The sequence below is a fragment of the Corvus hawaiiensis genome, chromosome Z (assembly GCF_020740725.1).
Source record: "Corvus hawaiiensis isolate bCorHaw1 chromosome Z, bCorHaw1.pri.cur, whole genome shotgun sequence".
In the NCBI taxonomy this organism is placed as follows: Eukaryota; Metazoa; Chordata; class Aves; order Passeriformes; family Corvidae; genus Corvus; species Corvus hawaiiensis.
This window is the reverse complement of record NC_063255.1, coordinates 16,004,509-16,031,781: the sequence shown is the minus strand read 5'-3', so window position 1 is coordinate 16,031,781 and position 27,273 is coordinate 16,004,509. Positions and strand designations below refer to the sequence as shown.

At 50.9% G+C, this 27,273-nt stretch overlaps 1 protein-coding gene across 9 annotated transcripts in view; it reads left to right on the top strand.

Moving 5' to 3' along the window:
• The window catches only part of CNTFR (ciliary neurotrophic factor receptor), a 202,181-nt gene that overhangs the window by 113,976 nt on the left and 60,932 nt on the right, over positions 1–27,273 (top strand). For all 9 annotated transcript variants that reach the window (XM_048291996.1, XM_048291999.1, XM_048292004.1 and 6 more), the window contains one exon: positions 4,149–4,230. In XM_048291996.1, the coding sequence (XP_048147953.1) occupies positions 4,149–4,230 (82 nt within the window). The remainder of the gene's footprint in view (positions 1–4,148; positions 4,231–27,273) is intronic.

The following is a 27,273-nucleotide window of genomic DNA, read 5'->3' as shown; positions in this document are numbered from 1 at the left end:
CTGTGTTGGGATCTCTAGCAAAGGCCTACACTGAGGAGTCGAGAGTGGCTTTGGTAAGGGTGTTGTTTCTCCTTCGGTAACGCTGGGGCCCAGGAGGTGCCTGCTGTGAGTGCGGGGGCACTGTAATGGCTACAGTCGGCATCTGCACTACAGGCACAGCACCACACCCCAGGAAGAGGCAGGCTGTGACCTGTCCTGCAGGGTAGGTGGGCTGCAGTGTCTTCAGTCAGCATCTGCACTCCAGGTGTTCAGTACCACCTTATAGCCAGTGCCTGTGGTACAGGTGTGCAGTACCACCCACGCTCGGCATCTGCTGTACAGGTGTGCCCCAGCATGCGCAGTGGGTGTCTGCAGTACAGGCAAAGTGTAGCAGCTATAGCCAGTGTCTGCAGCACAGGTGTCTCCATCCACAGCCCATGCCTGCAGCAGAGGTTGTGCCACAGCATCGATAGTTGCTGTGGGCAGAGCACTCACACCGTGGTGCCTGCCACAGGTGCCTGCAGGACAGGTGCTGCAAAGCTCCTTTGGAAGGCTCTGGGCAAGGCTGCAGGAGAAGGAAATGACTAAACAGAGTTTGTTTTCCCCCAGTTCACCACTTCAGAGCCAGACCCCATAACAGCACCTGGTGGGGAATTGCTTGACGGAAGACTTTGTCATGGAAACACTAGGTTTTGAAACTACCACTTTTCTTTCATGGCAGCCACACACTTCTAGAATGAGATTTTATTTATTTATCATTGCTGAGAGCAGCCTATGGCAGGTGAAAGTTGTGGTGGGAGACTGAGATGCAGCCCACATCCCTCGCTAGCCAGGGACAAACCTGCCCTGGAGCTGCTGTTTCCAGGTGCCAGTTGGTACCCCCATTACCAAAGCTTTGGAGATTATACAAAGGGACAGCTGGAACGGATCCATCCCTTTGCCTGCTCAAAAGAGGACACTGGGACTGTTCAGTAGAAAGTGTCATCCTACTTTTTTGCCTGGGTACACAATCCCCTTCACTACTGCTGTGCCCCCATGGCACTGTCCTCACCCCATCACACCACAACAGCTAATGTCACATTGCTGTGCGCCTTCAGTCCTGATCCAGCTCAGGAAACACATGACTAGAAACATGTTTTGGTTTAGGCTGAGAGCTGCTGGAGGGGACCTTATTCATTTCTATGTTGAGTTGTCTTCTGCTGCGAGTGACCATGACTGATGCCCTCACTACCCTTGGTGTAGAGGACAAGGCAGGGAAAGATCAGCTATTTGCTCTCTCCCAAAACAGGAGGCTGGGGACAGGGAGGATGGCTCCAGAGCTGCTGGTCCACCACTTCATGTGTTCCCTCACCCCTCTTCCTTCTGCCCAGGCTCCTCTCTCCTCTCCACCTCCAAGAAATGATTCATTACAGGGGGAAAATCTACCTTTTGCGCACAAGATTGAGTTTCCCACTGTTGGCTTCTCTGCGTAATATATGTGGTTCCCCTCCATCACCTGTGAACTGCTCCCTGCTGGCACGGGACATAGCTCAGGAATCTGCACACCTGGTGAGCTGCTGCTTACTAGCCTGTGCACTCCGAGTGCTGGGGTGCTGGCTTTTGCTAGAGAAATAGTTAAGTGAGCAAATACAGCAGCAGAAATTTGCATTAGAAGCATCTGCAGAAATTGCGAAGGTTTTTTATGTGCTTGGGGAAAAAAAATCAACATGGCTTTGGGCAAAACAGTCAAACAAAGTAAACACTGCATGGAAAATTGCAATTCAAGTGAGAAAAAGTTGGTTTTCTGGCTAGATTTTTTGGACTAAAATAGCTCTGCTACTGCCTGGTCACAGAGCTCATCTCTAAGAAGAAATGAGGTTTTCCAGGATGAGAGCAGCTGAGTGGTGAGTTCTCTGTGCTGTCACTGGAAGCCTCTGCCTGTGTCCTGGTCATGCCACAGAATCCCCAGGGATCTTACCTGGGTCCTTCTGCTCTCTCCTACTCCACCTGTATCCCTTGAGATAATCAGTGTTTCAGGACAGGAAGCATTCCTTGCCACACAACTGTGTCTGTTTCGATGCTGGCCCAGGCACATGGGCAGGAGCAGCAGCAATTATTTTAAGAGCTGATAAGATGAGGGAGGAGCAGCAGGGGGGGCAGCAGGTGGCTTTGCTCCCTGACAGGGCCGGGAGGTAGAGCATGAGGGTTGGTGATGGTATTTGCACTGAGCCAAGCCAAAGGCTACATCGAGATCTCACACTTTCTGAAGAGCTGGCTGGTTGCTGGGGGGTCCTGTCCTGCCTCCTGTCATTGCCACTGTCCCCAGAAATGGGGTGGCTGCACTAGCTGGGGATATCTGGACTGTGGTGAAGGGAGGCTCTGGCCCCCGTTTCCTTGCCTGCTTCAATTCCTGGTGCCACCCATCAGCTTCCAGAGCTGTAGGAAGGGACTATTCAGTGGAAAGTAAATTTGGGAGTAAATAGGGAGAGTTGGCTCCTGGTTTGCAGGTGGTTTCCAAGCTGCTCAGTGCCTCAGGTTCCAGCTATCACCCACTCCCCAAGCTGCCCCTTGTGATGGCAGCTGGAGCACAGGTGGGGTGGCTGCTGGGGAGCCATGCTGCAGGCACAGAGGGGACGCATGGAGAAGGCAGTGGAGAGCAGGCACAAGAGGAGCAGGAGGGAAGAAACAGAGGGAGTGATAAAGATGTTGTAATCAGCACTTAGCGCTCCTCGCCCAGAGCTTCCAGAGGAAGGTCACCTTCATTATCTCTGCTTTACAGATGGGGGAAACTGAGGCACAGGGGAGGCAGTTAGAGTGATTTGCTCAAGGTGACTTGTGAGGGCTGGCAGCAGGGTCTGGGGCTTGCATGTCTCTGCAGCACCAGCACACTGGGAATGGCTCTTGCTGCCAGCCCTTCGAGCCCAAACCCAGCACCCAAAAATCAGTAGTGAAGGCTGTGGGTCCCTTCTCTGCCCATCTCCAGGCTCGTCCTCTTCAGACCCACTATCTCCCCCAGCACCCCTGCCCCTGAGAGGCATTTGAGATCAGGCTGGTCCAGCTGCACCCCAAAATCTGCTCATGAAATCCCACCCAGCTGCTCTTGCCTTCCCCTCCAGCCCTGCAAAGGCTTGCTGTGAACCAGAGGCCATCTGGGCTCCTGCAACAGTCGTGTTGGGTAATGGAATATGTTTTGCTGGATTTTTTTTCTCTTGCCAATAGAGCTCCCCCTTTATTTAGGTTTAAATGGATGCCATCTGGCTAATGAGCCCATACTCATGTTCTAGATTAAAAGGCAATCCTGTGCACGTTACTGATACGGCACTGGAGATTAGGGAGGTTTAAATGGTTTTGAAGGTGGAATTTGCTTTTCATGCATGGTGCTATTTACCTCCTGGTGGGTGGGCCCGCATCCCCATGGCTGTCCCCAGCAGCTCCCTCCTGGCTCTGGTCTCCTCTACCAGCCCTGGCTGCAAGAAAACGAGAGACTGGGCATCTCCAGCTTGCAGGGCCGTGCAGGGTATCCTTGTAGTTTTTGCTGCCATTTGTCCACCCTTGGAGGGGCTTTTTGGTGCAGGGAGGATGTCTTCATTACGTGCTTTCTTAGCTGTAACCCCCTCCACACCTCCCTGCACCACAGCATCCCCTGGGACATGGCACAGCTCACCAGGATGGAGTAGCCTCTGCCCCTCTCCCAGCCCAGAGAGGTGGGGGACAACTGTGGCCCATCAAGATATTGATGGCAGGTGGCTGAGGCTGAGGTCTGTGCTGAGATCAACATCTTGCGTGTCCTAAACACCACCTGGTGCTGTGAACTACCTGGGTGTGCTCCCATCGCCTCAAAACCCCTCTGCAACCCACTTGCAGGCAGTGCTGGCTCCTAGGAGGATGCTGCATCTGCCAAGGAGAGCCTGGCACCAGGGGCTGGCTTTCCTAAGGAAAATGTTGAAAATGAGATAGGGAAGATAGAACATTTGTGCAAAGCATATCATCACCTCCAGGCACCTCCCGTGGAAAGGGCCACAGGCTATCGAGTGATGAAGCGTGCGCCAGCAAAATGCCTCATTTTGCAGTGAATTTCCCCTTGGCTGCGATGGAGTTGGTTTTACAGTCATCTCCTGCAGTCCCATTGCTGAGGGCTCTCAGCATTGGGGGCAAGCCCTGACTGCTCCTGCCTGTGTTTGCTTCCACAGATGGCTAACCCTGTCCCGTCAGCCTGCTGCGTGGTGCTCGCCGTGGTGGTGGTGGTGTACGCCCAGAGGCACAGCCAGCAGGGTGAGTCCTTCACGCCTCCCAGGCCTTGGGGGTCCTGAGAAATGGGAATGCTGCTCCTCCAGCCTCTCTCCTGGGGGCAGCTGGGAGCACCCTCCAGGTGTGCCTGATACTGCTTCTGTGCATGTTATCACTTCTCTCCATGACAAGCGTCCCCTCCAAGCCATCACTGTGGGGTTTGGGCACCCTGCATCTCCCTCTGCTGATGCCCCTTGCCCTGTCCACACCTCTCTGTGTCCCTACTGCCAGGACACTGCTTTGGATGCCTTCCCCCACTCTTTTGTGCCCTATGCAGCCCACCCATGAAGGGATAAGAGTTGGGAGGAAGCATCAGTCTGACAGCTCCATGATGCCCTGCCCCAGGACAATCATGGATGGTGCTTCATCCTGCTCTCACCTCCTTGGGATGACTTAATCCCCACTGCCACCACGTATCTGGGCCCACCACTAGCTCACATCTCTCCAGGTTGGCAGAGGATTCAGGGCTTATTTTAGTGGTGGCTTTAGAGAGATTACATTTTAAAGTCACTGGTGGCATTGAGAGCTGGAGGGCCCCACATGATCTTGGGTCTACGCAGGAGCAGGAAGGTCATCAGGGATGGTTGCATCTTGCTGTGGAGTCCAGCCCTGCAAAAATGGGACAAAATGGGGAACCTCCAGCATTCACTGCTTTTCCTGGCAGTCAGTCTGTCTGTAGTTGCTTTTAGAGGATCTTAGAGGGGGATTTTGCTGATGAACTCCAGTAAAGACATCTATGGGTTCTGTGAAATTGAGGAACCCAGCCAGAGTGCCCTGCTGAGCTGCCCTAAATCCAGTTGGGTGGGTTTACATTGCCAGAAGCTGCCAGGTTGGACACAAAGCAGCCAAGGTTTGGCAGCACATCCGCATTTGTGGGGACAGCCACCCTCTGGACATGGAAGGAGCTTGCTGGCTGGTGCTGCAGGAGGGTCCACTACCCCTTCCCAGGGAGCCTGCTCAAAGCATTTGGGTGCTGAGCTGTGTGCTGCTTGTGGTGGTGTGATGCTTCCTGCAGAGAAGCAAAGCTGCTCAGTCCTGCTGTGCTTGTAGGACCACTACCTGGGAAGCTTTGAAGGACCCAGCAATAGGACTTGCAGAGCATCCTTTGGACGCACCATGCTGTTCCTGCTGTGCTGTAGGAACAGTAGCCCAGACCTGTTGCACAGGGAGATGCACAAAACGCAGAAGTGCCAGGTACCTCAGGGTTGCACACACTTGTGTTGTCTAGACAGAAACAAATGCTGCTCCTCACCAGTAAGCAGGACCACGTATTTTGCCACTGACAGCTGGTGCAGAGCTGCAGCGACTGTCACCTTCTGCTCTGTGATCCAGTAGGATTCAGGGGTTTGGCAGCATAGCCTCCCATGTCCTCCTGTCCCTCCTGTTTCCCTTGCTTGCCTGTGTCTGGGAGGGAGGTGTCTGGGTCACCAGCTCAAAACTGAAGCTGCTGAGGCCTGTGTGCATCAACAAGTGCCTCAACAGGGGGTGAGAAGTGAGGCAGGGATCTTCCCATCTGCAGGAGCTTCACTGGGGGACAAAAAAGGACACAGGGTCAGAAAATAGGTTACAAGAGCTGGAGAAAGGCTAATAGGGCACTTTCAGGACTGTCCTCAATCTGTTCCCCAGAGGCACTGCGTGTCCCTCCTGGGCACCTCTCAGAAACACCGAGGTATGCTCTGCTCTCCTGCCCACCCCACCGTGCCTGGCTTAGGGAGGCTGCATGCAGGCAGGTGAAGCTGGGGAGTGTCTACCCCACACTGGAGACCCAAAGCTTGTGCCCTGTGCTGCACCTGCCCTGCTGCAGCCTCTCCTCACCAGCCAACCCCAGAGCTCATCCCCCACCAGTGGGGCACTCAGGCTGGAAAAGCACAGCAGGAATGGGGTGGGAGGATGGATTAATCCCACTGGTGGCCGGGACCCGGGGGAGTGGGGGGAAGATGCTGGCATAGAGTCCATTTATCATGCACTTGAGGCACGTTTGACTTTAATAGCTCATGAAGCACTTTAAGAGATGCATTAGCACTGAATACTTGAGTGAGGAGGATGTGACAAGCTGTTAAGTGAGCATGAGCACAACGGAGAGAGCCTGGCCACCCTCTCCTGGCTCTCATATGCACCCTGGTGATTACTGGAGCATCCTGCAAAGTGCCACATGAATTAATAAAAGCAGCATCAGCCTTGGTAAAGGTGAGGCTGCTCATGTATTAACCCCTCTGCTGCCCACCTTTGGTCCTTCTCCTTGGAGCTGGCAGAGCACAGGGGGCATCTGTCTGGGATGTGGAAGCCCGGGATGATCTCCAATGTCGGGGGAAGGGAGTGGAGGGGCTCAGAAGTCAATGGATTTGAAGTTCCTGTGATCTTTGGGGTGACGGAGCTCCCTTGCTTTGCATCCCTGGCAGGTTGCTCAGGTTTCACCTGCATGACACAGCTGGGGACTGCAACTTCCAGCTACCCATGGGGATGGACACTGTGTGATGGGAGACCAGAGACATCCAGCAGGGCAGCCCCAGGGGGATACTCTGAGGCTGGCACTAATATTCTGGCTCTGGCAGTGGGTTTGGGGTGTCCTGCTTCAAGGAAGGGCAGAGGGGCAATGGAAGAGCATGTCCAGGAGTGTCATCCCCAGCACATGAATAAGCAGCTTTAGATGGGGCTGCCAGATTGGGCCAGACTGCCTGCAGCGATGGGTATTGCCCTGGACAGTCTCAGGGCTGTCCCCATCTGCACAGATCCAGCTGGCATGGAGGGATGGACAGGAGCTGCAGAAAGAATGGGAGAGGACAGAGTAGACAGAACAGGCTGAAGACCATAGGGGAGAGCCTTGTGCCCTCCACACAGAATCAGAGAATGGTTTAGGTTGGAAGGGACCTTAAAGATCATCAAGCTCCAATCCCTCTGCCATGGACAGCAACGCCTTCACTAGATCAGTTTGCATAAAGCCCCATTCAACCTGCCCGTGAACACTTCCAGGGATGGGACATCCACAGCTTCTCTGGGCAACCTTCACCAGTGCCTCACCACCTTCAGAGTGAAGGATTTATTCCTGATACCTAATCTAAACCTACTCTCTTTCAGTTTAAAGCCATTACCCCTTGTCCAGTCACTGCATGTCCTTGTGAGAAGTCCCTCCTCAGGTGTCTTGTAGCCCCTTTGCGTACTGGAAGGTGCTATAAGGTCATCCTAGAGCCTTCTCTTCTCCAGGCTGAAGAATACCAAGTATCTTGGCCTTTCCTCATAGAAGAGGTGTTCTAGCCCTCTAATCAACTTCCTGTTGTTGTGCATAGCTCAGTTTTCCTTCCCATGTTTTGTTCTTCAGGCAGTGGTTGCTGCCAACGTATTTCAGAGTGGAGGAAGGTGGTGGGGACAGCTGAGCACCGACGCGATGCTGTCTGCTGTGACACTCACACCTTTGGTTGTCCAAGGCCTCCACTGTGTGAGAGCAGAGCTGGTGGGGGGTCCCTGCAGTGCAGAGACCCTCTCCCTGGCAGGGCCTGGGTGCCTCCAAAGGTCCGGGAGAGGTCACAGCACGAGCTTTGGGGTTTTACCCAAGCTCTTATATGGGAAGTGTGTACATGGTGGAGATGCCTAACCACATGTCAGACTACAAAGTGCACATGCATGGGTGATTTCAGCTTTTGCTGCTAAATGCTGTGACTGCCTGTTGCTGGACTTACCTGTTCTTATTAGACCCAATGCCTACAGCAGTCCTGAAAAGAGGGAGCTCTGCTTCCCCAGTCTCTTGCTGTGACAAAGGCATTTTCCCAATCCATCAGCTCTGCCAGAATTATGTCCACATCTGTCCCAGACTGAGATTTCTTTGCTTTTAAAAGAGGAGTAATTCTGCTCTATTGATCCTCACCTTGCTGAATTAACTCATGTTTAAACAATAATTATGTTTTCACCCAGGAGAGGAGACAAAGAGATAAAAGTCTCTGGAAATGAATGCACTTCAGATGCCACATGCCGGGGTTAATTTATTGATAGGAGCAGAAGCTCCCATCTCCTCTCTTCCTCACCAGCAACAAGCAATTAGCCCCCATCATTCCTCAGCCGAGGAAAAGAGAGATTTTGTTTCGTTACTCTCCCGTCTTTCTTGCTCTCTTAAGCCCTGACACTAATCTTTTGCAGTCGGTTCTGCTGCAAAGCTTCCCGGGGGCTCCAGTTTGCACGTGCCTCATTAGAAATGCTGCTGCAAAGACAAAGCATGGACCGGTAAATAGTCTTCAAAATGCACAGCAAAGCCATGCAAATTGGCTTTTCAAAGAGAAACCAACTATGGATAGGAAAACCTCTCTCCCCTTCTCAAATTGCCCAACCCTGTCTCTGTTGCATTGTTTGGCTGACAGAGATGTGACCAGCTCTTTCTGTACTCTGCTTCCTCCACATAAGCCAACCCATGCCAGGAAATGCCCTCTGCCTGGCATGCTTAAACTAGTCATTTTGATTTTGGAGTTTTGTCTGGATTTGCTGTGTAGGAGATGGTTAGTACATTCTCCTCTCCTCTCCTCTCCTCTCCCTTGTGGCACTATCACAGTGTCCTTCAGTCATGCATTAAGTGACATGACAAACATCTGTCATTTTTTGTTTGTTTTTCCACGCAATCCCCAGGGTGAGTTGAGTGTGCAACAGAGTGGTCTGGAATTTTTGTAATTGCCAGGGCACAGGCAGTCACTGGGGAAGGCAAGGTCGAAGGGACTGACTGTGTGTGCTGAGCTGGGAGGCTGGAGATGGTGCCTTCTTCCAGGCTCAGGTTGGGGCCAGCTCAGGAAAAAACTCCGTCTTCTCATTACACAGCACCTTCATACCTCCCGTGACACTTCCTTTTGCCTCTGGCCAAGTTTTGCTCTCAGCACAGCACACTGGCACTTTATCTCCATGTGGCTCCTGACAAGGCCTTATCAGTGCTGTCGTCCCTGGGACACCATCCTGCATTCTGTGAGTCTGACCTACATTCCTCCACTGGAGATGAATGGACTTGTGTTTGGCTGCATAAAACACATGCTCCTGCCGAGGGAAGGCTCGTATATTAGCTGCTCTGGACTCTGTGTGTGATGGACTCATCCTTTCCATTATGTACATCAGCCCTTGTGTCACCAGCAAACTTTGCCAGCAACAGTTTTATGTTGCCTTCAAGATAATTGATAAGACGAGTGATTAGCAATTGGCCAAGAACAGATCCCTGCGGGGCCACACTGGGAACACCCTCCTGCAATGATGATTCCCCATTAACAATTAATTCCCCATTAGCAATTACATTTTTTAATCCTTCCTGTTATAACTCTGGATGCTCTCATTATCCAGCTGGCTGAAAATACCAGCCTCGCTCCAAACTGCAGCCCCATTCAGCAGACCCTGTTTAAATCATTCTGAAGGCTGCCGTTCAAGGGCAGGCATCTGCTCTTTGCGTCCTTTGCCTCCTTTGCCTTGCTCACTGCTGCTCACAGCTAAGCTAGCCCAAGCTCATGGCCACCCACTGGGAATCAGCATTGTCCTACTGCATCTGCTGGGGGCCAGTCTGCTGGCCCATCCCTTGCTGGCCAGGGGTACAACCTGGCTGTAGTTCAAGTTGCCCTCTGATGCCTTTCCAAGGAAGGTCCATCATCTCCATCCCTGAGCATTCATTACTGTGATGGTTTTCCCACTGCCTCCCCATCTTCCCTGCCAACCCACAGCTGCAGGGAAGCAGCAGAGACAGCAACCCCACCTGCAGTGACACCCCTGCTGCAACGCATTAGACTCTGCTGCATGCTGTTAGGGTGTTTAAGAGCCCATCAAGTTCTGGGGTCCCCTTTGTTACTCTGATCTTCCCTGGTGAAGGTGATCCTGTCAAGAAGAAGAACCCCAAACCCAAAGAGGCACAAACATCTGCAAGCTCCCCTTTCCATTTCTACCCCTCTTTCTGTCCCTGACCACATGACTTTATTTTTCTTTTTTTCCAGTACAAGATGCATCTCCCGAAAGGTTCTCTGTCTGCAAAATAAAAGAAAATAGCCGAAATAGCCCAAGGTCCTGGAACAACTTTTCCTATTACTGGACATCCCCCTGAGCTAAAGTAGATTTCCTGCCCAGACACAGAGTGAATTACGGCCAAGCTCTCGGCAGCTGACCTTGTGGTCAGCCAGAGCACAGGCTTGCTAATAAATGTGGTCAGCCCCTACCGCAAACAGCCTATTTTTAGTGCCTGTGCTTCCTTGCCCACTGCCTCATCACTCCACAGGGTCCAGAGCCGAGCTTCCCACAGGGGGCCAGCCAGCAGTGCAGGGTAGCCCTGTAGGGAGCACATCCCAGGCTTGATCCTCCCCCCTGGGAGCTGGGAAATCAAGAAGGTTCATTTCCATGCACTGTCTGTTAATTTTGCACTGCAGAAAGTCGCTGGTGCATGGTGCAGTGTGGCTGGTCTTGCTGGGACACGCTGTGGGAGTACAGCTCATGCCCATCAGACAGGGACTGGAGACCTCACAGCTCTTGCCTAGGGTCTGTTTGAAAAATAGCCACAGGTCAGCAGTAAGACTGATGTCCCATTGTGCTCAGTGCTGTCAAATGCAGGAGATGAGATGTTCCTGAAGGGTGAGTGGGGGAGAGAGAAGGACAGGAAGAAAACTAGAGGGACTGGCACTTAGGTGAGAGGAAACACAGCTTGGTGGTTCAGGGCTTTTAAGTATTGCCTTTTGCAAGTTATCAAAGTTTGTGGACATTGCAAAGAAGCTGCCTGCTTTCCATGTACAGTTCTGTTTGGAGGCACTGGAACTGAATTTGCCACTTTCTGGAAATGGAAGAAGTTGTTTGAAATGGAGCTGATGGAGTTCTGGAGTAAAGTGGAGATCTGCCCCTCTTGAGCCATCCAGGAACTTGGAAGGAAACCTAGCTGGCAATATCTGTGATGCTAACAAAAAAGGGAACCCTTCCCCAAAAATAGGTCCTGTGTATTGAAGCAGATGACAAATCTGTAAAAGAATAAAAGACAGAAAAGAAAAAAGAAAACACATCTTAAGAGTGTGGATCTATCAGACTTTGGACAAGCCTGTGATCCCACAGAACTGGTGAAAATAGTTTGTATCTGTGGTGAGAAGAAACTGCCAGGAGGATCACAGTCAGCCAGGACTCATTAGTTCTGCCAGTGTCAAGGAAAAACATGTCTCAGTAGTCTCTTAAGGCTTCATTACACATCAGCAGGCAATGAAGGAGGAGGAATGGGATTTGTAGTCCACCCAGACATCTAGAGAAGCTTCAAGTGGAGGATTACTGCTGACATAGAGCAATGATGCCACAACCTGTGGGGCGGAGGCTGGACGTGCCAGGCTGTGGCTGTGCAGAGGGGACAGCACTAAATTTGTGGACCATCTACATAAGCCAGAGAGTCCTTGCCAACAAATCCTTGCTGACACCCAGTGCTGAACAAGGCCTGCTTATTGGGGAGAGGCTGAGAGGAAGGGTTTGGATTTCCTTCTCACCATGGCACTGCCCTGCTGTGTGGAGCAGGAGCATGGCTTCTTCTGCGGATGCATGGTTCTAAATAGACACATTGCCACAGCAGCTGGGAGCCTCCAAAAGCTGATAGAAGCCAAAATCTCATTTGCACAGATTTTCAGACCCTGGGAAGCTGAGGTTTAGCCCAGCACAGAGGGAATAGCCATGGGCCTTGTTCTTTATGTGAGCACTGGCTGCTGAAGAAGGGCTGTGTCCTGTCCTAGCACAGAGCTCCTTTTGTGGAAGAGGAAGCAATCCTCACCCTTTCTTTACATTCTTGAAGGCTTCCAGAAATGGAAGATCGCATAAAACTGTCGGGTGGGGTGGAAACCTTTGGTGCTTCAGGCATTTGGCTTCAATTAGCCTCCAAAAGCTCCAAAAGGAAAGGTCTCACCTTGGAAGTCACATGTGGCCATCCCAGTGAGCCAGACATCTCACATTTCCAGAGCAGCCTGCTCCCACCAGCTCACGTGTCTAACAGAACTTGGACTGAAGGTACCGCTCACTATTTATCTGATTTGAAGAGTTTCCAGTGTCTGAAGTCCTGGATGCCCTGGAACTGCAAAGCCTATCTCCAGGCAGGCTCAAAGAGCAAAACATGGCAGCCCTGGGGGAAGCTCTGGGCACCACTTGTGGAAGCACAGAGCCTCAGTAGAGGGTGCTACAAATCATCCCCAGGACACATCACAATAGAGCTGTGTGTGGCAGAACCCAGGACCTAAAGGTCAGGAAAGGCTGAGACATTCAGGTCCTGCACATCCATCTGTAGTGTTGGGCATGGAGTCACTTGCTGCTATCTTCAGCCCACCTGTGACACATCTGGGAACAAGCAAAGCCCTGGATAATGGGAACACAGGCACAGCAAGACACCGAGTACAAATGTAATCATCTCTGCTTCCTCAGAGAGGATTTTCTGGGGTGGAACAGAGCAAAGATACCATGAAGCACGATCAGGAGTGCAGATCAGATGCTGGGACACAACATCCACAAACCTCTTTAATTGAAGTCCTTGGTGGGGTTAATTTCTCTGAGCAGATACTGTGCTTCTGTGGAAAGGGAAATACCAGATTCCTAATCAGGCCAGCAGATGCTGGAGTGTAAAAAATACACAGAACAACTTGCAAGATATGCAGTCTGTGCTGTGGATGAAAAGAGCATCTTTCAGGATAAGCGGTCTTGGGCAGCACTAAATGGGGTGGATCCATGCAGAGAAGCCAATATAATTGTGGCCTATTAAAAGGAGAAAGAGAAGAAGGATTGAGGAGGGGCTGTGGCAGGCTCATTACAGAGAGGAAAAGCAATGTGTGTCACCTTGTAATGACTGCTCCAGGAAGGCCCATCAGGTGGAGAAGTGAAGTGAAACCTCAAGGCAATTGACAGTGATGGAGGCAGGAGGGGTTACAGCAGTGTTAGTCCTGTATGAACTATTGATCTCTTGGTGTACAATTTGCTGGAAAACGCTGCTATCTAGGCTTAGCTCTTAGCACGTGCTGATTGAAGCCGAGCAGTCTGGAGCCTCATTGCACTTTCTTCCCTTGATTAGACCCATACTGGGGAGGCTGGTGCTGGGGAAAGGGATTTTTGGCTGTGATTCACAGCATGGGGAAAAAACAGCTTTATCTCTACTTAGGACACAAGGGGAAGGGGATAAAATATCTGCATGCAGGGAGAGTACCTGGCAAGACACATCCACTTCTCAGTTCAAAATTCCCTATGGATGGGGCAGAACCTCACCTCGGGGTGCACATGGTTGACAGAAAGGTAGTGCTTTTCATCCCAGGTTCAACGCACTTGACCTTCCTAGCTTTTTCAGTTTGCAAAGCCTGCAGCATTTCCTCTGGAGCAGACCTGTGTTAGCAGATTTAAGTCATCTGCCAGTAGCCAGGCTCTTCTTAGTCATCTATTCTGGAGCTCTGCAAAACAGCCAGAGGTCTACAGAGCTGATGCTGGAGAACATTGACCTGCAAGGCCAGGAGCCCATAGGACTTCTGCCAGCCAAGACCTCTGTGATTTGTAGGCAGAGCAGAGCCGGCACCATCACACTGAGGAATTGACTGGGATGCACAACCTAAAGCAGGGCTGCAGCATGTGGCCTGTCTTACTTGATTCCTGCTGGATTTGCAGAGGTGTAATGAGGTGTGCCCTTGTGTGCATGCATTTCTGATGTCCAGGCCTCGAGTGTGCTGCTGAATAACAGCTCTGCTCGAAGACAAATGGAGGGGAATGGATGTTTTGCTCCTCCAAAGAGCACTTCTGTTCTCTGGAGAAAGGTCCACTCTGTGCTCAGCTGGTCTCTGCTGCTTGCAGCAGGGCTACACCTGCTGCCTCCAGGATCCAAACTGAAATAAAGCCAAGGAAGTTGAGGAGCATCCCTCACAGAGGTAACAGAGCTGCAGAGGGGGATCAGGGTCTTATCCTGTTGTGAGTGGCATGAAGGCAGGCTCACAACAGCAGCACCTCCTGGAAACCTGGGTGGTGCAGAGTGTACACACAGGGGTCCACTGCCAAGAGCTTGTCCTCATTAGCCCCACATCCATTCATCCATCCAAGTGAGGATATTCTCCAACCAGGCGGTTGAGCTCTGCTCATCATCTGCATTGTTTATGCACAAATCCACTCCCAGAGGGAGTGTAAATTGAGCCTGGAGTGCTCCCGATGGGATTCTCCAGCCATAGCCACGAACTTGAGATTTTGTAGGATGAGTCACAGAGAGCCTCTGACTCCAGCCAAACCACAAGCCCTGGCAGGTTGGACTCCGCTGAGTTTGTGGCTTGCCTGTGCTGTGGTGTGGTTGCTCCAGCTGACAGGATGCTGTGCAAGGGAGAAACTGAGGCACATGGGAGTGAGAGTGCATTAGATACAGAAGCTAATGTCTGTCTGTCTAGTCCTCTCCTGCAATTTGCCATAGAAACCTCCATGTCTGGCCGTAACTGTGAGTCTGGAGACCTGCCACAACCTATGCCAGCTGCTGGGACAACTGGAGAGGCAGGGTGCAAAGGGATGAAAATCCAGTGATGTTGCCGAAGAGTGGGAGGAGGCTGTTGAGCCCTGCAGGAACTCCTGCTGTTGAGAGGGGGTGCAGCATTACATAGGATGCAGCAAGGCACGAGCCTGGTGGTCATATTCATGGCATAAGTTCCTGTGCTCAGCAGACTTGAAAATTAGTTTTACCTTTATGGTATGGAAAGCACAAGGTCTTGTGTTTTTCCTTTGTGTGAGGGTCCCTCTGTGTGGCAGAGTGGAGGGGCAGATCAGGAGCTTGGATTCCCCACTGGTGCCTGCTCACCTTCAGAGCATCACACAAGCCCTTTGGCACGATTAGGAACCACAGCCACAGGCTCACCGGCTGGTGAGCTCCAGTACTGTTCCCACTGGTGATCCAGTGAAGTCCATTCACTCTCCTGTGACTCTTCCCTGTCCCCTTTGCTCTCAGGGAGACTCTCCATCTTTGTCCATTGACACCCAGCCCTTGCTTTCCCATCTCCCAGCATCACAGGGCACATCACTTTGGGAACTAAGAGAAAGGGCTTTGCTCATCCTTTGTCTTTCAGGGTGCTCGTGCTCTGTCTCTGGTCCCATGCAAGCACCCTCCTCTTAGCCTTGGCTGGGTGTAAAAGCTGTGCCAGCTCCGTGGTTCCTGTTGGGGGGAGAGCCTTTAGGGATGCCTGCGGGATGCCTCACTGCTGATTTACAGCTGCAGCTCACTGGGGTCTGTCCTGGCTCAGATGACTCCTCCAGGTCTCAGCTCTGACACAGACATACCTGTCCATCCCTCCTGGTTTGCAAAGAGAGCTTCTGTTGTTTTCAACCCCAGTTGCTGGAGGCTGATCCTTGCTTTTATGGAGCGTGAGCCCTGAATATTCAGGAAGCAGCACTGAAGTTGGTTCGACCATGGTTGGCAGGCTCTGGCCCTTAATTAATTAGCATTGATTGTACTTCCAACAGTGGAGGAGGGAGCTGCAGCTCAGGGAAGCAGTGAAGTGTTGCAATATAATCACTGCAGCTATTTTCACGCTGCTGGTTGGTGCTCTTCAAAAGTTACCTAGCTGCTGCATTCGCAGCATGGTAGACAGAAAGGAAAATCCCAGGGGGAATAGTAGCAACATGGGACTTTCAGAAGCTGTCATGTCATTTTAGAAGAAACATCTGTCTGCATGTCTGTATAGGGTCGGGGTTTTTCTAACTTTTTGGTTTTTTCTTTTTGAAATTTGTTATTTATTTATTTATTTTCTGGGTATTGACATTGTCTTAGCTTATCAAAGGTGCTGTTCATGTCTTTTGCATGGCAGCAGGGTCAGTTCACCCCTGGGCCACCAAGAAGTGCTGTTTAAGAAGTGGGATGTGCCTTGTCTCCCAGGAAATTTGGAGCAGGTTGTGGGGCTGAATCAGTCACTTTAAAGTGGGAGTGTCTGCCCCATCTGAGCAAGATAGCCAGTGGACAGCCCAACCTCTGTGTTAGTGATCCCCTTCACTCTGTAATCTGAGCAAGTCTGTTCCACAGAGCTCTCTGAGTCTATGGGCTTTTGTATCCGTGACGCATTTCTTCCTCCATATTTTTGTAATTTTCTTCTTGGCAGCTCCAGAGAGATGGGCCCAAGCATCCTTCTATTGATCTATGAGAAGGACTTGGAGATGTAAACCCAGAAGGAAAATTTCAGGATTTAGGTAGACAGATTTAATCCCATCACATTCTTCATCCTGCCCTAAATCACAGCTCCAGAATGAAGAACTTCACAGTGAGAGCCGCCACGAGCGCTCACAGCTCTTTTAATGCTGTTACCTGGTGTTGCAGATGTGTCTCCCAGCCTGGTGAATACCGAACCCTCCTGAAAACATTCAGTGCCTTTAATTTGTGCTGTGGCATGGGCTTGTCCCTGCACAATGTGCTGGGCTGTGACTGTGTGCTGGGAGCCAGGGCTGTGGTGGGGGGCTTTCTTTCCCACATGTGTGCCCAGAAACCTTGCCAGGATTCTGGGAAAGCAGTGTCAGGGCTGGATGAGGGGTGGAAAGTGGGTGTCAGCAGGCAGAGACCTTCAAGTCAAGCCTGGTAGCAAAAGGGATTAGTGGATACGGGCTGTTGGGTGATTTAATTGTGTTTTCCTTCCTCCAGTGAGTTTGCGCCATTTTTCTTGACTTGCTTAGCCCTGAGGAGTTTTTTAGTGTAACCAGTATTTATGGAAGGCTTTTTGCTTTGGTGCCTCAGAGGGAGTCACTGGTGCACACGGCAGCAGCTGTTCCATAGCCCCACAAGCCATCCCTGCAGTGCCCGAGTGCAGGCATCCCGAGAGCCATACGGGGGTCCCAGGTGAATAAAAAGGCACTGGATGAAATTAATTCAGTGCTTTGTGGTTTTGTATTTCAGCAGGGTCAGGAGAGCCTGACCAAACCCTGGTGTCAATGTACCAGGTGCCATAGGATCACAGGGAAGGAGGAAAACCAGAGCCTAGCTCTGATGAAAACAACTCTCCTGGGCCAGTTATTTCATCTGCTTTGGGGACTTCAGCTCCATGTGTAAGGCAGGGAGAATGATGCTCTTCTCATTCGTCTCACTCATTTGTGTTGTCAGATCCTTTTGGCAGGCGCTGCATCTTGCTGTGTGCCGGCACCAAGCAGTGGATGACAGGGTGGACATCCCTGGGGGGCTGCAGGCAGTGTGGCAGCATGAGTGCTGAGGAGGAGCTGCCTCCATCCCCTGTGCTTCCCATGAGGGGTACCCCCATCAGGGAGAGAAGCGCTTGCTGCCAATCTGTCCTGGGCAAAGCTGATGGGCAAAATCCTCAGGGGAGCTGTTTCCTGTTGGAAATTAAGTCCCATCAACATCTAAATGTTTTACAAAATCATATTTCTCTGTCAGGGGAGATAACAAAGAGATGAAGCATAGGGGAAGGAATGGCTGAAGTTTGTCTTTTTGGTATTTTTCAGAAATTGTTAGGTTCTTCACTTTGAATTGACCCCCCCTTCCCCTTATAGAAGCAAATGTTTTGCAAGCTATTTGTACAACTCAGCGTAGACATTTTGAAAAAACACCCTAAAACACATGAAAACCTTTGTTTTCCTCTGAAGGAAGGAACTTGCTTGTTTTGGGGCTTTTTTCCCTCTTTAACAGAGAATATTTGTAAATTTGGACCTTTGCCCTGGTGGAGGCAGAGCAGCATTTTCAACTTCATGGCACCCTGGGCCTGCCCTGGCCGTGCCAGAGCTGCGGGAGGGGCTGCAAGCACCAGATCCTGGAGTAGCCGGGGCATCTCCTCTCGCCCATTCCCGCTCCCGTGGCCACTCTCCCGTTGCCGTCTGCAGCCGCTCTCCCTGGGTGGGCTGCAGAGCATCCTCTTATTGCTGTGCTTCAGTTTTCCTATTCGTGATCTCGAACTGGAGGTAGGGGAACAGCCGCTCTCTGCCTGTAGCTGTATGCATGTGTGCATAGATTTGCACTGATTTTCTCTCCTTAAGGACTTTCTCGTATTCCCCCCTCGCAGGCAGTGCATGCAGTTGTTTGCAGGCTTCTGCCTCTGGGCAATTTCCTCCTCCTCATTACTACCCTTCACTCCCTCATCCTTTATCCTCTTCCTCCCTCCTGATGGAGACAGTCTTTCACAGCCGACTCATTTCAGAGATGTTTTTTTCACTGCCGAAGCCAAGATTTTTTTCTCTCCCATTGCACATCGCCTGGAAATGGGAGGAGGAAGCAGGTTTTGGGTTTGGTTTGGGATTTTTTTTCAGCAATAAATAATTTCTGAATGCTGAAGAGGCAAGAGAGTGAAGCTGGCGTTAGGCTACATTGAAATACTCCATTTGTTCTGGGAGTCTTTCTCCCCCCTCCTCCAGAAAGCTTCCTCTAGTGTTTAATTTTAAAGCAAATTGCTATTATTTTTTGTTTTCTTACTTTCCAGAAGAGATTCCTCTATTATTTTGGCTTGTCTGGAGATTTCCATGTACACCAGAATTTTTTTCCTTTGCTTTTCTTTCCTCTTTGATTTCTTTTCGCCGGGGTTAAAAGCCCCAAGTCAGCAAGGTACTTAAACACATGCTCAAAGTTAAGGCCTTGCCTAAGTGCTTTTCTGACTTGGAGCCAAAGATATTTTCTCAAGTCCTTTAAATGCTTCTGAACCTGAATTCAAAACGTTTTACAGAAATTCCAGAATTCAAGTATCTCTTGTGCTAATAATAGTTGTAATTCAGTACTGCCTTCAGATGACTGGAGCTCTGGACATGGTGAGCTTCTGAAGACTCTTACTCTCAGAAAATGTACTTCCCTAAAATCTTCTGCTTCAAACTCAAGAGCTCTCCAGAGAGTGGGGCACACTTACTTGTATTTCAGGCAATGATACATAACTGGCCTTTTAGCTGTTGTTTTGCTACACTCAAAGCTTTTAAACATTGAAATTTAGGAAATAATGTGCAATTGGTTCAAGTCATACTGAATGAATGTCTGCTCCTGAACATTTGCTCATTGTCCCCAACAGAGGGAATGAAAAAACCACACCAAACTGACAGCTCTCTGAAATGGCAGCATCACTTATTGGAGGTTAGGAGATGCTCTCAAAGGCAGACTGGGCTCCCAAAAGCAGTGCTGCTCTCTGCTTTTGAGAGTTTAATCAGATGGATGGCAACAAAAGTGGTATGGAGAGGGAATGGCAGTGGGTAGACAGGCAGGAAAGGCTGTGTCAAAGAGGAGGAGGAGGAGAAGGTATTTCCAGAAGCAGAGAGACCATAAATATCAAATGGAAATTACAGCATGTTTTTTTCAGGCTCTGCATGATGAAGCCGTGAGGGTTCTGCATGATGAGGCAATCAGCCAGCCAGTGGGAGCTGCTTTGGAAATGCTCAGCTGGTTAAGAGCATCTTCTTCACAGGTTTTGGAAAAGGTGCTGGACATTGGTGCTTAGGGCACCAGCAAGGGAGCAGGGCTAGGCAGGAACAGTTCACAGTCCCTCAAGGACCTGCATGCTCCCTCCTCTGAAAGTATTCTGTGATCCTTCCAAGAATGGGAACAACCCTGCTGAAAGCTCCTGGCTTACTGTCCTTGTCTTAAGCCTCTCTCTTCTGAGGTGGTGTTATCCCCTGCGAGCTTCTGCACTGTGCTTTGCAGATAGATGAACAAGAGGTATCCATTCTATGATTCTGTAGTACGTGCACATCTGTCCCTGCTCATGGCAGGGAGGTTGGACTAATCATCTTCAGAGGTCCCTTCCAAACCATTCCATGATGCTATGATCTGTGCAAGAAGGCATGCAAAGGCTCTGTCTGTATGCCCCAAAGCACCGTGCACTTTCAGTCCCCTGCTCTCTCATGGATTGACTTCCTGCTGCTGGAATCATCCATGTAGTGTGCAGAAAACCCCATCTCTCCTACCTGCCCAGAAACAAATCCAAAGGCACTTCCACCTTTGATAGCTCTCTGACCACAGAGTAATTTGTAAATACTCAGGCAGTCTGTGGATTTATGGGGCTCCCAAATAGTGCTGGCCCCCACAAGCAGCTCAGAAAGCATTTGGGGACCATAACCCTGCAGTCATGATGTCCATTGTTCAGATACACTTTCCAGCCCTTAATCAGAGTCCCAGCCTCATTCAGCCCCAAGCTGGAGCCTGCTTCCCAGCTCTGCTCAAGATCCAGGAGCTCTGTCCTGGGGTCTTTTTGTGTGGTCTGTAGTGCTCCATTAGCTATACTCAGCTATTTATTTTGTGTCTCTGGTGTAAGTAATGCTCTTTCCAGCATGACATGGCCCATCTTTCCCCCAGGAGGTACTTGCACCCAGCAGGTACTGTGTGATGGGTGGGCTGCAGCTCTTCTGGCTGTGACACAGCTCAGCACGTGCCGGTGATCCTTTCCAGGCTTGTCTTTGCTTGAGGATCCTTCAGAGTGAAAGGTGTCAAATGCAAATGCAGTATCTCGTTATTACCAGTGCAAATCCCAATGCCTTGCCTTGGTTGTTGATACAGCCCCTGCAGGGGGGAGAAGATGAGTGCCTTATTTTTAATATTGTTTTGAAATCAGCACCGGGCTCCAGATATGCAGGTGTTACTTGGAGGAGTGATGGTGACTGGGTCAAAAAACCCCTCAAACTTGAGAAAACGGTTCCCATTTTATCAGCATCTATTCTTCCCACCCTCTTCACTGTGCTGCACTGGCAGCAGCTCAGTTCCTCTGCTATTCTAGCCATGTGCACAAGAAAAGTCTTGGTGCAGGGGTAAGAAATCCTTCTTTTGGGAAGAAATGAGCCCTGGGGTGTAACCTTCAGGTTACAGGTTACAGGTTACAGGTGGAGAGAAAAGTTGTGGTGCTTCTGTTGGGAGCCCCAGGGAATGCCCTGTCCCGTGTGTCTTGGTGCTACAACAGGGGTTGATTTCTCAGTCCAGCTTCCGTGATGCTTTTGAGTCCTGTCCCTGTGTGCAGTGCACTCTGTGCCTCCTCCTTGTGGGGCTGAGCAGTAAAGGGGAGGATGAACCTCCTGTACCTGTGGTTAAAAAAGCAGAGGAGTTTTTCCATCCTCAGGCCACAGAAGTTCATGTGTTAAGTTGTAGTTACCCCAGCTTCAAGCCCAGCTGCTGCTGATCCACCCAGGGGCGTGAGCATTACATCTGTAAGCGACAAGCCACTGGCCTACAGCAGGCAGAACCCAAGCCAACAGACAGACAGAAAGAGCCTGAGGGGCTGAATTTTAGAGCTATTAAATGATTAAATGCAAGGGAAAAAAAAGTTAATTTAGCATCGCGGTTGTGATTTTACACACCCAAGAGCCTGGAAATTGAGAGCTCTGCTTCTCACACAGGGATCGTAACTTGGCACTGCACAGATTGTACAGTATGTAAAATTAGACTGGAGAAATAGTAAATATGCTGCAGGGACCAATACTGTCTTGGCAGAAGGAGGATGGACTGAGTGGGACCCAACAGGTCTTTTACGCCTCTGACTTCCATAATTCTGTGCTAATAAAAAAACACTGCACAATGCCTGATACTAATCCGCAGCCCTGAGTGAGGTGAAGCAGGAGCTGGGTTGTTATGTGAACAAATAGCGGTCGCCCCCGGTATATCTGAGCGGAGCAAGGCTGTTATTTGAGGGCGGGCGTGTGGGCATTGGTGAACGGGGATGGGGAGTGCTGTGCACCGGGTTGGAAAGGCAGGTTGAGGTTGGTGGGGAGTGAGGCACCCTGATGTCTCTATCTGGCTCTGCCCCCACCTCTCCCTCCCCAAACCTTGGTAAATAGAGGCGTCTTCACGCTACTGCTGGACAACAATGAGCTTTTCTTGTGTTTATGGCTCTGATTTGGGCACCTAATTCTGAATCATATTGATTTCCCCCTAAACGGCATTGAAAAGCCTGATCTAAGCACTGTTTTGTGGCCTAGAGTTATTTGTCCTGTCTGCATGAAAAAGCAGGACAAAAAAACAAGCCTCTAACTCACCCGTGGTGCTAGCACTGGTCATTTGGCAGCAAAGGTTGAAGGCTCAAGTGAGCCCAGCCTGGAGGATGTTGGTGGGGTTTTCCTGCTTGTGTGCTGGTTCCCCTTAGTGCCATTTCCTCTGTTCTTCCAAACACCTTTCCCTCCATACCACCCCACATGCCGGAGCAGCCCGATGTAGTTGCAGGGAACTGGAGGAGTTGCTGCTTTGCCAAGCAACTGCACTTCCTCAAGATGAGTCGTCTCAAGCTGACTTCGCAAGGAAGCCAAGGGGGCAAGGTCCCATTCAACCTTGCTTTAGGATGAAAAGTGTCACAGCTCAGCAAGTTGCAGCAAGGAGAGCACTTGGAGTCCCAGGACACTTGGACTAGAAGAGCTAGGACAGAAATCCAAGTGATGGTCTTACCAAGACCTTCTGGAAAGCAGATCAACACATGAACTCAGGTCCCCTCCTGGGATGCAAGAACAAAGCCTCCTGTGGAAAAACCCAAAAAGCCAAGATCACCAGCCCAAAAGAATCCAGACCTCTCTGCTGTAGAGCAGCTGAGACAGAAAAGCAGAAGTAGCAGCAGAGGTGCATCTTCTGGTTCTGGCTGGGCCAACACAACATGATCCATGATAGAAGTATGCGACCATTGCAGATGGGTGCACACCAGCATTAGCATCCTTGGGCAGAGCTCACTCCTACCCCGAAGCCATGGGAAAGGGCAGCTCCTTTGTGGTCTCCTGCCCATGCATGGCTGAGGAGGCTCTGTTACAGAGGCAGGATGGATTTGGTTGCTGTTCTCAGCTTTGCTTGTCCCCTGTGACCAGGGTCAAGTTGTGCTTGGGGCAGCACATCACTGTACAGCTCCTACTACTCCCAGCGAGAGCTGGGTTTGATGGCATGCAGGGAAACAAGGCTGCCTCTGACACAGAGCCCTTCTGGCTTGCAGCCAGGAGCACTGCCAGTGTGGAGTTCTGGGCTGATGTGATATGTCAGATCTAAAGAGCTGCAAGAGAGCTGCAGAATGCAGCAGTACCAGGAGAAGACACAGACATAATAGGGCACAGGGAGGACACACTCTGCCCTGGTGAAATCCCACTCAGACCAGACCAAACCAAAGGTGTTGATTCAGCCAGGCTGATGATATGCTACAAGCAGAAGAATGACACTTAACTTACTTGTCTGCTAAGGCAGCATTCCCCATCCTCCTACCGTGTCTGCCAGCCAGGGCTCCCCATCGGCCCACAGCCCAAAAGGCACAGGGAGCTGCTAAATCCCATGGAGCTGAACCAGTCCTGCAGCAAAGACTTGGCCCTCACTTCTGCTGTGAGACTGTGTGTCTTCTTCTTCCAGCAGTGGGTCTCTGTTCTCTGGTTTCCTGCTGGGTTTAGCACTGTGTTTTCTCCGTGGAGGGTGTTGATTCTCTGCCACTGCACAGCCTTGCTGGCCCCTGTGCATAAGCCATGCAAGTGACACCATCCTGATGGTGCTGCCATCCTGACTGTGTCACCTGGAGCTCAGCCTGGGCAATGGCATGTCAAGGTCATAGCAGTGCAGGCATCACACCCCCCCACTGCTGGACCATCAAGTCCAGGAGGGAGCCCATGAATTGGATATCATTTGTGACAATGCAACTTTTGATGCTAAATGTGTCCCTTCATCCTCAGAAAGACCCAGTAGATGTTGTATTAAGGCTCATGGGAGAGGCACCAGCCTTGTGCAGTTGAGCAGCTAGAAGGGCCACGAAGGCCCTTGTCATGCCATGATGGACATCCCCAATTGGATTTGGGATGCAGCTTCAGAGGGAGGTGAAAGGTGAGGCTGCTGAAGAGCTGGAGCAGAACTTCTCTGGGGGCAGCAGAGCTTTGCCAATGCTCACAGGAGGATGATTTGTGTTCACATCCAGGCTGAGGGAAGAGGTTTTCCTGCCCTGGATCTTGCCCTGAGCCAAGCATATCAGAGGGGTCAAGTCCCTCCTTCACAACGCTCCTGAAGTAAACCAAGGTCTGCTTCCAGGCTGTCATGATGTGATTGAGTACAAGTCCTTTAGCACCCATCTGTTATCTCTTAATTAAAGTTTCTTTCTAATTATTTTTTCTTGTCAAGAGCAAAGCTGCTGACTCCAGGGATTTACCAAAGTAGAGCAAACAAATGCGGGCTCTGCTTTCTGCAGCTCTTCATTAATGGACAAAATTAACTTGGAACAGTCCATATCTTTGGCTGCATCAATGACACTTAATTATGCTTGTTTCCTTACAAAGATGTACCCAGTTTTAAATCACTTGTGGAAGAAGTGCCTCTTTAAGCATGAAATTTCTTCTCCATGAAGGAAGATTTCTGCTGGTAAGAAAAGCTGTGCGAAGACCAAGTGGCATCACAGGGAATAGATGTGAGGAGATCAAGACTGGGGTATGCTTTGGGAAGCTGGTGTCAGGAAACCCTCTCCAGGGCCAGGGACTGCTTCATCTCAAGAAGGGCAGACCTCAGGGGCTGTCAGGCTGTACATGGGAGTGGAGCCACTGGCATTTCTTGGACACAGTTGGTGCTGCTCAGGGCAGTGGGCATGGGTCCTGAAGCAAGTGAGAGGCCACAGGGTTGTGCCACTACCCTGTCCCATGGCTGGAGGAGGCCAGGAACATCCTCATCTGGAGGCTGATCAGGACACCCCTCTGTCCTCTTGCCCCCTCCATCCTCTGGGGCTCCCTGCTCATCTCCTGTGGGCTGATTCATCTCATTTACCATGGGAAGTTGTGGAGTGAAAGACCCTTCTGGTTTATATGCTTGGAAAGCTCTTGGCATAGCCCTGGCACTGTGTAAATATTAAATGTATAATTTATTGTGTACACAGACAGCTAATTAGCTGCTGAGACAATTATTTGTGGCTGGTTTCTCAGCTGTGGGAGGGACATACGAGGCCCAGTGGGGTGATGTGAAGGCCTCTGTCCAAAGGCACATAAGTAATTCTCTGTCCCACTGCAGAAGTGCTCCATGTCCTATCAGAGAAAGTGAGGACCTGGCCTTTCTCACTGCTTTGGCTTCACCATCTGCAAAAGAAGGAAAGAGCCAGAGTCTCTGCAACCTGCAGAGTGCTCATCCCTCTCCCCAAAAATGCTGCAGTGCCTTTCTTTTGCTCGGTCTCTGCTTACACAAGCCACAAACTTGCAGTGCATTTCGGCAGAGCGCTCAGAGGGAATCTTTGTCCCCGTCTGCCCACAAATCACTGTCACAGCAAGGGTGGTTTTGGCCGTGTGTGTCTGCTGGATGTTGTCTTGCCACAGGCCCTGGCTGAAAGACCCCCACTGAAGGGCTGTGGTGAGCACTGGTGCCAGGAATGCAAACCATCCTCGCCACTTCCTCTGCTCGCTGTTCCAGGGACCCCTCAGGCGTCTGGGCACAGACCCCCAGTGCCACATCCGTGGCTCCACACATGCCAGTGCCCAGCAGCATTCCTGCCATGGCTGGCAGCTGCCCATGCTGGCAGGGTGGGAGCCTCTGCTGGGGCACAGGCAGAGGAGTGGAGATGGAAGGTCCCAAGAGGAGTTCTGCTCCTTTTTAGCACAGTGCATGCCAGGGCAGTCCTCAGCTTTTAGCAGGATTTCCCTATGCTGTTGCCCTTGATGTAGGTCAGGATTCATTAAGGAGGAAAATGAGGAAGAGGTTTCTATTGGATTTCCAGATGGATGGGTTTGGAAAGCATCAAATATGTTTTCATGGGCCCCACATCTCAGCTGCTTTGTCTCATCTTCCCTCCACATCTCTCTGCTGGACTGCTGTCCCGTTGGTCCCTGTTGCACTTGCAGGACCTATCCAGCTGTCACTCATCATTCTTAGTGCAGCAAAGCAGGTCACAGCTCATTTCACCAAGCTGCCCCAGGTTCATTGCTGGAAGCTGTGTGTGTTTATCCCACAACTGGCTCCCATCTTCCCCCCACTGCAGTTTTGCAGAGCTGTGGGTAAGATGTAATTTCTGCCCCCATTATGCATCATGATTGGCTCCTTTCTAGGTCTGGGACTTCAAGTCATAAGCCATGTTGTGCCTGACAGAGGATGTGGCCCTTGGCAGGCTGGGATGCTGAGAGGCATGTTGCTGGTTGGGTGCAGCAACACAGCCCCTCTATGATGACATCACAGCCTTGTGATGTCACTTGACCCAAAAGGCTATGGCTATCGCTCTGGCTCTGTGGCTTCTGTGCCCAAGTGCGGGGTGTAGCGATCTCTTAAAGGTGTCTCCAAAGCGAAGCCGCTCAGCAGGATCAGCTGCATACGCTCACACACGCGCGCACGCACAAACGCACGGATAGTTTCAGTAATATAAGTCGGCAGCAAAGATACAAGAAGGGTCTTCGCATAGACTTCCACAGGAGCAGCTTGCTGCTTCTACATTGTGAAGGGTTCCAGAGGCAAGAAACCCAGAACAATACAGAACTCAGGTCTAACTACAGGAGTGGGGCTAGCACCAGGAACCAATGGTGTGAAGGCACGGGGGCGGTACAAAGGCGGGACTAGGGAATGGGGACCAGTGGGGGAGCTCTGGGGGAGTGGGGAGGGGCAGAAGCCAATGGGGGCAACCTGGAGTGGAGAACTTTCTATGGCATGGAACACACATGGTAGCAAGGGGGCGGAGTGGCCAACAGCCAACTGGGGAAGCAGAACGGGGGTAGATTACCGTAACAGAACAAAGCATCCTAGGAGAGGCTTCTTTTCTCACCCTGACCTGCAGAGCTCTCTGTAATAGGGACTGTCTTACCGAGCACTCTGTCTGTTATACCGCAGGCTAACCAGCCACCACAAAAGGCAGCACACTTTGGAGAAGCAGGGTGATGTAGGGATAGGACAGCATCTTGAGGTGTCAATTCTAGCCACTGATCACATCTGTGTTGCTGGGAAGGAACATTTGGAAGTGTCTAGTCCAGTGTTCCACTTGGAAAAGGTCTGTCCTCAGCAGAAGACCAGATCAGCCATGCTTTTGTCAACAGAGCCCTGACAAACCCCATGGATGAGGATCCTCCCTCTCTGTGGGTACCTGTCCCAGTACCCTGTTACTCTCCAGGAGAAAAGATTATTGCCCATGTCCAGCTCAAATCTTCCAAGCTGCAGCCCTCAACCATCCATGTCACCAGCTGATGTCCATGCAAAGGGGCTGGCTCTGCAGCAGAGGCACCATTGTGGTC